Genomic DNA, 11,137 nt, shown 5'->3' with positions numbered 1-11,137 from the left:
ATTTTGAAAATATATATCGTAACGAATCTAAGAAGATCTCACATGACTATATTTTTCATTAAGTATAAAGCACAAAACACGGTCAAAATAAAGTGAGTGAATAATGTTAAAATCAAAACGTATCAACTAAAAAAAAATGGGAGATAGTATCATATATATATAAAAGTATAATAATATGCTATGGAATCCTCGCCAACTTATTATAAAATATAAATAAAATAAAATAATTTAAAATGGATGGCATTAGAGAAGGGAGACCCATTCCCATGTCTTTAGCAACTTTTGTCTCCTTGTACAGCAAATATACAATTAGCACCATCATTACACTAATTAGTTAATTAATTAATTAATTAATAAATTTAATTAATGGTTATTATAATCTAAACTTCCATTAACTTTGTGACAAGGGTATCATCTTTTATTTGCAAAAGAACTCTCAACATAGAGTCAAATTGGTTAAACTACTATCATCCCAAAAACTAAAGGACGATAATAAAAGGGAGATTCTCATTAACTCGGATCATAACTCGGCCGAGGTACATTTTAACTCGGATATTATAAGGAAAAGAGTGGGAAATAGAATCCATCTTCTATTGTACGTGTAAAAGCATCTATATAAAGCTAATGGAAATGGATACTTATTTTGTTTTTGTTAATTTATTTGCCACTATCATCATTAATAATAATTCTTCTCAAAAATAAACCTACTCGAATAATACGCTCCTTTAAGACATCACACGATTGACGTCAATATATTGATACTTAATAAGTTAATATTTTTCTGTCTCAAATATATGTACGGTTTAGCATAAATTTTTATATGTGGCTGGCCACATCGTGTTTATAGGAATTACTTATCCTTTGGTCACTTATAAGTAACTCTTGAATAAACAACAATCGCTATAAGTAACCCTTGACTGACTGAGTAATCCTTATAAGTAATCCCTGACCGACTGAATAACCCCTATAAATAATCTCTGGCCGACTGAGTAACCCCTGAATAAATAACCCCCGAATAAGTAACCCATATAAATAAACCCTGACCAACTGAGTAACCCCTGAATAGGTAACCCCTGACTGACTGAGTAACCCCTGAATAAGTAACCCCTAAATAAGTAACCTCTGACTAACTGAGAAACCCCTATATAAGTAACCCCCATAACTAACCCCGACCACACGGTGTGACCAGCCGCACACAAAAAAAGCACCTAACATTTAGACTTTTACACTGTTTTCAAAATATTTTATTATGGAGTAGTTATCATATCATTATGCATGGTCTTCAAAAAGTATGATACATTTGCTCATCAATGTCTTTAATTCCATATTTTTCTGGCTTTTAAGAAGTTTGAGAAAGCTTTATGAATACTATGTGGACATTTAAATTCCTACCTTTTAAAAATTTGGGAGTGCTCTTATAAGTAGTGTGTTGATATTTATACCCTAAAAATGTTTGTTTACATACTTGCTCTTATCTAAAAATTTGAAAATCTCTCTTCTTTATTAGTTATCGTAGTTATATTATCATGCGAAAAATGTGTTGATTTCATTGTGGTAATACATATATACATGATAAGACCATTTGTGGACAGATTGAGGGGATGTTTTCTTCACCTTGAAAAAAATAAGTTTTAGGTCTAATAAATTCATATAAGTTTGAATAAGTTTAGTTAAGTTTAGATAAGTTCAGTTCAGGAAATATAAGTTTTGATAAGGGTTACTCAAGTACACATTACAACTAAAAACAAGTTTTAAGAAGTTTAAATAAGTTCAGTTATGTTCAAATAAGTTCACTTAATTAAATTCAGATAAGTATTAATTTTGATAAGGGAAAATCAGGTGATAGAACACACTTAAGTTCCAATAAGTTTAATAAGGTTTAATAAGTTTCAATATGATCTAAAAATTACAATAAGTTCAATAAGGTCTAATAAGTTCCAATAAGTCAATCTTAATATATCAAATTTATATTTTTATGCTATATATCATACTTCGTATTGATTATACCATTATAGTTATTTTAGTAGAATATTAAAATAAAAAACTTATATAGAAAATATATATTTTACTCTATTCATCAAAATTGATAGAATTGATTAGATGGTTTGGATTATAATAGATTAGTTAGATTTCTTATATAATAATAATAATGATAATAATAATAATAATAATAATCTGGGTTGCAGACATGCTGGCATTATTAGCCTTGGTCGAGCCTTTGAAGATGCATTGAGTCTGTTTAATAGAACGGTGGAGTCTGACATTTTAAGTAATCCTAGTGAGGTTGCTGCCCCTAAACTCATGAATAAATTGGCAAATATATATTTCACAAAGGTTACCGCTTCTGCAGAATCCACCTTTTCTTTATCTCCTCGACAATTAGCTTTATGGAAATCGCATCAAGGAGATCACACATCTGCTTGGCTTCGGGCAGTCCCTATTTCGAGGTTGGGTCTGACGATGAATGCAAAGACTTAACGATGTGTATTGTGCTACCAGTTAGGTATTCCATTTGTTCTCTGTCTCGACGTTGTGCTCTACTTGTTCAGGGGTTTTTACTGGGGATATTTTCGGTATTTACGCGGTGTCGTTTGCTGGTATTGTGGGTATTAAACATCGGCATAATGTTGTTCGGGATACCCTTGTTGATGTTTGCTATCGTTCTAGGATTTCAGCAAGAAAGGAGGTTGACATTGGGTTGTCTAGAGGGAACGACGGGGCCCTCAAACCTGCAAATGTGTTACTTTATTCCTGGGATCGTGGTCGTGATGTCTGTGTTGATTTGACAGGGTCTTCTCCTTTGACACATTTTGGATTATCTGACTTTGTTCCTAGACGAGTTGTGGCTGATACGGCTCATCAGAAGCGGGTTAATAATGAAGCTAGTTGTCATGCAATTGGATATGGTTTCATTCCTTTCTCTTTTTCTTCACTTGGGGATTAGAGAAGGAAGATGTTGCATTGCTGAAGCGGGTTCAGAAGTTCTCAACGACGCAAGATATTGGGGCACGTGCTGCTGTTAATATCTTCATTAGGATAGGATTTACTATAGGTAGAGGAGTGGGGGTTCAGATTGTATCTCAGCTTCCCACTAATTTTTTTTAAGTTGTATGACTTTGTCTGTTTTTGAGATATATTATTATTATTATTATTATTATTATTATGATGATGATGATGATGATGATGATGATGATGATGATGATGATGATGATGATGATGATGATGACGATTATTATTATTATTATTATTATTATTAATATTATTATTATTATTATTATTATTAATCTCCTCGACAGTCAGCTTTATGGAAATCGCAGCAGGGAGATCACACTTCATCTTGGCTTCGGGCGGTCCCTATTTTGGGGTTTGGTCAGACGATGAACGCTAAGACTTACCGATGTGTGTTGTGTGCTATCGGTTGGGTGTTCCATTGTTCTCTATCACGGCGACGTGCTCTGCTTGTTCAAGGGTTTCTACTGGGGATATTTTCGGTGATCACGCGGTGGCGTGTACTGGTATTGTGGGCATTATATATCGGCAAAATGTTGTTCGGGATACCCTTGTTGATGTTTGCTATCGGTCAGGGATTTCAGCAAGGAAGGAGGTTAACATTGGGTTGACCGAAGGGAGCGACGGGACCCTTAGACCTACAGATGTGTTACTTTATTCCTAGGATCGTGGTCGAGATGTCTGTGATGACTTGACAGAGTCTCTCCTTTGACAAAATCTTGGCTATCTGACTTTGTTCGTGGATGGGTTGTGGCTGAAGCGGCACATCGAAAGCGGGTCAAGTATGAATCTAGTTGTCAGGCAATTGGATATGGTTTCCTTCCCTTCTCCTTTTCAATCAGGTCTAATAAGTTTCCATCAGGTCTAATTCAAATAAATTTCTTTAAGTTTACATTCAGGTCCAATAAGAAAAAGAGAACATATCCTATAAAAAACCTATGTACATATATTTTTTGTTATTAAAATATGTAAATATATATAGTACAATAAAGAATCAACATTAAGACTTATAAGTATTTTGGAGTAGGCATGACAAAACTATTTGAACTAAATGAATCAACTCTAATGGTTTGATTTAAATCTGAACAATATAAATTGATAAAGTATAAAACATATTCTTGGGTCTTAACCATCAGTTTAAACTTTTGGTTGAGTTGGTCCTTTAACATGGTATCAAGAGCCAGCGTGACACAAAGATCATGAGTTCGAATCTCATCCACCCCTTTTTTTAAAGTGGAATTAAGCACAGGGTGTGAGGAGAGCCCATGCTGCATCCACACTTCAAGCCCAATAGGCTCTCGTGTGAGGGGGCATGATATAGTATAAAACATATTCCTGAGTCTCAACCATCAGCTTAAGTTTTTGGTTGAGTTGGTTCTTTAACATAAATATCTGCTGAGCAGTATCTAATAACTTAATTTAATGACTTGAAGTCTAGATTTGATTAGTTTTTCATGTATATAATATATGTATATGCTCGAAGATGACATGCCATGCATGACCCATCCCAAAACTAAAAATGACCATAATTAATCAAATCAAACATTGAAGGACAGTTTTCCATTTATATTCTCCTATTAGAGTGACACTTGTATTCTATAAATGTGACTTTTATTTAGAGATACAATAACAAAAATAATCTTTTAAAAGTTACTCTTGTAAAAATAAACCTTATTTGTATTTGATTAAAAATACAGTACATTTAAAATGAGTTAAGTTCCCTGTTCCCATCCTATATGTGGGTCAGTGGGTGTAATTTTATATCCTATAACGTTCTCCATTTCATATCATATGCTCATATATTATATATGATAGAGAAAGTGAAAATTTTTGAAATTAATTGGGTGAAGAATATGAGAATGTAAAATGAGATAAGAGTATGATGAAAATATTCCTAGAAGACAAACTACAACTTTAATTTATTGAGTAATTCTTTTTTTTTCACTACAAAAAATCAATGATAAAAATTGGCATAGTTTGGACTAAAGTACATAATAGCATGACACAAATTTTTACCGGGTTTAGACTCTATGAGTAAATACAAAATATTTGTTTGAAAAAATGGCTAGTGTAATCAATTTTTTTTTAACTATTTATTATTATTTTTTTTTTTTTTTTTTGGTTGATATGAAGAAGGGTTATATCGGCCCAAAACCTCTCACAGCTCTTCGCGACTCGAGTTAGCGGACTAGGCACTTTGGGAGTGGGGGGGAAGAGTAAGGGAATCCCCACCCCAAAGTACCTCTAGTGGGGTTTAATCCCATAACCTCAAGGTTGTGAGATGCAAACCTCACCACTAGATCAAGCTATGCTTGATAATTTATTTTTTTAACTAATTAGATTTTTACAAATTTATATTGTATGCATAGCCCCTTGTTAAAAGACTTGGAATGCTAACATAAACCAGAAAAGAAGAGAAAAAATAGAGTAATTTGTCTTTTAATTTGGAGATTAATGAAATGAAGAAATGAAGAAGGAAGTAATCAAGGTTGACAATGACATGCCAATGTCTTTATTTGACAATATATTCAAACAAATGAACCCAGCTAATACACTAACCGACAAAATTTTCACAAGGGGACAAGACATGGGCAAGCCAAACAAAGAAAAGGAAAGTAAATAATTCCAAAATCAAAAAATTAAAAGCCCCCACACACAAGGAGGAAAGGGTATTATTTAAATATTTAATTAAAAGTAAAATTAAAAGTAAAATTAAAAGTAAAATTTAAAATTAATTAAAAATAAATTTAAATTTAATTTAAAATATAATTAATATTGAATTATTTCCAAAATTAAGATAGAATCAATTTAATTTAATTATTAATATAAAATTAAGATTAAGATTAAATTATAATTATAATTAAAATACTAATAAAAACTGACAGGTGCTAACCTAAAAGCACAAACCATGTAGTTTAAGCAAAGTTTAGGCCAACAAAGTCAATTAAAGCAACAATATTAGTGGCCACTAATGATTTTAGACCAACCCCCCAATTTCTCTCTCTTTCTTGAAGAACTTTTGTTTGATTCATAGCTATAATAAAAATAATAATAAGGGTACTTTCCTAGCCTCCCCAAAAGAGATGATGTGGTCCCTCATAATACTTCCAAAACTTTCCAACCACTGAAGGATGAGTTTTCTTTTGCCTTTTTTTTTTTCTTATTTGTTTTGGACTACAAACAAAAACCTTTGAAGTTTGTAATAGTTATGCATTTAATAGAACTTAAAATGATGAAATAATTTTTTTTAATTATTATAGATTGACCATGATTAGTTGAATGAACAAGATTGTTATATGACTATTATTCTTTTTGTTCACACTATAGTCGGACTAAAAATTAACAATGAATATTATACATCCGAACAATAAACATTTTGAATCGATTATAATTTCATATAAAATATAAAGAAGTATCACAACTAATGATTACATAATCTAAAAATTACAAAAATTTTCACAATTTCGGAAATTTTTTTTTTTTTTTTTTTTTTTAAAAAAAATTGGCACGCCAAACTCCTGAAATTGATACCATTCCAAATTCCAAGCAAGACACCTAAAATGGGCAAAGAGGAAATGACAAGGATTAATCAAAATTGATGTGGATAGATGGCGAAATTCATGGTGTGGCCTCATATAACCCCACCACCCCCCAACTCTCTAACCCCAAACCCCAACCCAATCATTTTTTATGGCCAATTTCTAGGGTTCTTCTTTAGTGGTGGATGGGGTTAGTCTTGGCTTTTCTTTAAGAATCAACCTCTATTCTATGTCTTCTTTTTTTCATCAATATATACAATACTATAGGAAATTGCCCATTACTTGAATTTGGCATGGTATTTCCATTGATATGATGACTTTTTTGCTTTTTATGGTGACCAATTCTTCCTTTTTTTTTTTTAAAAGCTTTCTTTGGCGAGGTTGTACATGATTTACGCATGTTTCATCATTCATTTTGTTCATCTAAGGTCTGTTTACACCTTTTATTTAGATATTTATCTAATGTATGACAAAGGAAAATTAACGGAAAGTTAAGTGACACGGGTTTTATTTTGTACATTATTATTAGCAAAACAGTCTTGTATATTAATAGATCTATTACTTTTAAATGATTTTGCATTGCATGATCTAATTATATCTCTCCTTATGTCACATTTGAGTTTTGAGTGAAAAGTCTTCACCTTTTATCATACTTTAATAATAATAAAAATAAAAATAGTCAATAGAATTTTTGGAAAGACATACATGAATCATGAAATGCTAAATCTTTCGTAGAATTGAAGCTTGACTTGGGAGCAGAATCGACAGAGCATATCCTACTTCAAGCTCACCAACCAAAATAAAAGGATGATATAACAGCATTTATATTTATGTTTATATTTATAGAGTATTTTATAAATAATTTTTTGTTGAAGTTGGAGTAGTAAGAAACAAATCTTAATCTGAAACAAACTGTTTCTTCTACAGACGAATATGTACGACAAGTACTAAGTAGTTGCACTGTACTTTCTCCATCAACATAAATTTGACAAGATTACATCTCCATTTTTGAGGATTTCATTACTCTCATCATGGCGTCGCAGGATATTTACACTCTCCATCCAATATTAATGAAGACGTTAATAATATGTTAAAAATAATAACGTGACAACTGAATCGGAATGAAAGTGGTGTTACATAAGCAATTAGAGTTTGCAGAAAAAACAAACAAAAATTTCCTTTATATTAATATCTAACACAACTGTATAAGTTTACATTAATGCTTCACAAAGTCATGGATTTTATAAATGTTCATAAAATCCAAATCCATGTGTTCTCTAAAATTAGCACCTTTATAACAATACCCAATTACAGAAACCCATTAAACCCCCCAAAACAAAACACCAACCTTGCTGATTTGTCTAGGGTTCAACCTTCCTTTCCGGGGGCAGATCGAGTTCTGTCGAATCCGACGATGACACGAACAATGTCCGTTCTGCGCGGTCACATTCACATAGAGTTGATGAATCAACTCAAGAACAATGTTGGAAATAACTTCCACATAGCATCAGCTCGAACAACCGAGAAAACCTCGCTCGAATCACCATCAATAATGAGATTAACACTACTAACACATCTTTATACTACTATACTACTAAGCACATGAAGCTAGCTACCTTGATTCTTAACTACACACCAACTTCGGAAGAGAAAAAAAAAAGAGGCCCAGAGCAAAATGATAATAAAAAAAAATGTTAAAGCTGTTTTTGTCATTGTATAAGGATGATCTGATCTGATATCTCTGGTGTAGGTAACAGGGGTGGTTAAAAGGACAAAGATACAACTAGTATTAACAGTTAGGATTCACAAAGTTCTTTATCTCTTCCATAAGAGTATAGAAATTGTCATTATTTGGCAAGAAATAGAATCCAATTGTAGCTTGCTTTAAGTATAGAAGCTTCACTTCATGCCCTGCATCTTTAAGCCCTTCAACATAAGCTAATTGCCAGTCTTGAACCAAGTCTAACCCGGCTACGACGACTAAACTCTTAGGGAAATTGATCCCCTTAAGCTCCTTCCCCCTCGGCCCGAATATATTACACGCCGGATGATCTCTATCCTCTCCTTCAGGCAGATAAGCGCGCCAATACCAATCGCGATCTTGTACTGTAACAAAGTATTTCCCGTCTAAATTGTTTTCTGATTCCGTCCTCTTCTCCCCACCAAACATCGGATGAAGTAGAATATTTCCAATCACATCAACGCCTTCTTCAGCCGCCCTGACTGCAACATGATGCGCGATATTACCACCTGAGCTATCCCCTGCCATATAAACATGAACTTTCCTGTTATTCTCTTTGCCACTTTGCAACCAAGGCCTAGTACTAACCCACTTCACCGCAGACCACCCATCATCATACGCAGCCGGGTACCTGTGCTCCGGTGATCTACGATAATTTACCGACACTACGACCGCCTTACAAAGTCCAACAAGGCGGCGACAAAGGGTGTCATAGATAGCACTATTAGCAGACGAATGAGTAAAACTTCCTCCATGAAAGTACACTATAACAGGTACTATTTCCTCTGTACTTAGTGGCTTTTCTAGCTCTTGAACACCCCAATAAGCTCCGTTTTCCGACGAAGCCGGCATATAAACCCGATTCAAAAGATTCGCAGATTTGTCAAAAATGTCGAAAGAGAACACCCCATCAACTGGGATTGTATTGGAAGATACTTTACGGTCTAAAAATTCACTTAATTCTCTGTTAAATGTTCCGTCTGGCCGGCGAAGAAGGTTGTATGCAAGCTTGAAATTCGATATCAGAATCCATGTGTTCAATGGTACTACTTTCTGCAATCAAAATTATCAAACAAGATCAGAATTATAAATATTCATGTCCAAATTTTACTAACAAATGGAGTAAATCATCATAAAACATGAAAAACAAAAAGTGGGTGATTAGACTATTTTTAGATGGGAAAATTTTAAAAAAAATGATCAAATGAAGGGGAAATATTATTAATCATACAAATCAAAACAAGATAATAAAACAAATAAAAGAGACTATTTAGTATATTAGTATGTATGTATGTACATATATTTCAAATCAAAACATTAAAGATGAAGCTAGCTCCTATTTCTCTTAATCTTGACTTTCTAAACAAAGTAAGACCAAACCCATAAATGGAAATTTTTAAACAAGGAAAAAAAGATCAAAAACAACAAATTTTTCACTCCTCAAAATTTCACACTTTCTTCCTAATAATCCGACATCTCTTTTGGTTTTTTTTTTTTTTTTTTCCTTTTTTACCCTATTAAAAAAAAAGTTGCAAAATTGAGAAAAATATATTAACCCCATTAATAAAATTAGAAGAAATAATCAAACCCACTATAAAAATTCAACAAAATTTAATTAAAACAATATAAAAATAACAATAATAATAATATACCTTGCATTCATTGAAGTTGATTTCATTACTGCCGGCCATATGCCTTGTAGTAATTTTTTATTTTATAAACTAGAATTAAAATAAAAATTCTCCACTTGTGAAAAAATCAACCAAATCCCAAAGCAAAAATCAATGATCTTCTTCTAGTTGATGTTCTTCAAAAAATAAACTTGATCTTCAAAATATGGACCCTAATCCATGATAATTATGAGTTTGTTGTTCAAGAAAGAACTAGAGAGAGAAAGTATAGAGAGAGAAAGGAAGAGAATTTTAGTAAGAGAAGGAAGAAGAAAAATGGAGGATAAAATTAAAGAAAGAGAAGGTGATTTAAAGGAAGTTAGAGAGAGAAAGTAGAGAGAGAAAGAAGCGTGGAGTCAAACGAAAAGGAGGAGCGACGGTGGTGGACGGAGACGAAAGAGACAACAAAGCGGGGCGGCCGATATAAACTGTTTTTTGTGGGGTCCTTTTTATTATTTTATTATATTTTATTTAATTTTTATTGATATTAAATGTGTAGTTTATATTAAAATTGTTTAATATTTTTGGCACATATAATTGGTATACCAATAGAGTACAGAAATGTGTCACTTGGAGGAATGGGATACACTGGATCCGAATTTGCGGTTTTTTTTCTTTTCTCTCTTTTGGCTCTGTCTTCAAGGGATTAAAGGTTAACAACATGCCATTTTATTGTCAATCATATTTTTATTTGATTTTTCTTTGTTTTTAATTATTATCAAAAGAATGCCAAGTGTTTTTTTACTCTAATATATTTTACTTTTATAAACTTTTCGATGTAAATTGGATGAAACTAATGCGGTTTAAAATCGAATGAAACCGAAATAGAAATGTGGTGTGGTTTTTTTTTTTTTTTCTAATATAATTCGGTGCGGTTTGAGGAATTCCAAAACCGAATTAATATGGTTTTGTTTCAGTTTTAAGATTTGAAAAACCGAAATCCAAACCGAATTATGGCCCATATCCAAATTATAGCCTAACTCAATACAAATTTCTACCCTACATATATAAAGCCAAAAAATAATAAAACTTGTGTTTTTTTATGTCCAAGAATGTCAACCAATGTGGGCGATGTTGGAGTGAATGACCAATTAAATGGAGCAAAAGGGAAGAGGATGAAAAATTTCGGTGTGGTTCGGTTTTCTTTTGAAAAATCGAATTTAAAACGGTGTGGTTTG

General features: G+C 32.4%; 1 protein-coding gene across 1 annotated transcript; it reads right to left on the bottom strand.

The window, feature by feature from the left end:
• Positions 1 to 7,705: 7,705 nt before the first annotated feature.
• Positions 7,706 to 10,357, bottom strand: LOC110697796 (gibberellin receptor GID1B-like). Its single transcript, XM_021875175.1, has 2 exons — positions 9,942 to 10,357; positions 7,706 to 9,342 (listed from the first exon to the last, which is right to left on the bottom strand). Exons 1-2 carry the CDS (start codon positions 9,978 to 9,980, stop codon positions 8,338 to 8,340), a joined length of 1,044 nt encoding a protein of 347 aa, XP_021730867.1. The 5' UTR covers positions 9,981 to 10,357; the 3' UTR covers positions 7,706 to 8,337.
• Between the last annotated feature and the right edge of the window lie 780 nt (positions 10,358 to 11,137).

Source organism: Chenopodium quinoa, unplaced genomic scaffold (genome assembly GCF_001683475.1).
Source record: "Chenopodium quinoa cultivar QQ74 unplaced genomic scaffold, ASM168347v1, whole genome shotgun sequence".
Lineage (NCBI taxonomy): Eukaryota > Viridiplantae > Streptophyta > Magnoliopsida > Caryophyllales > Amaranthaceae > Chenopodium > Chenopodium quinoa.
Note: the sequence above shows the minus strand (reverse complement) of the source record. Positions and strands in the feature narration are given on the sequence as shown.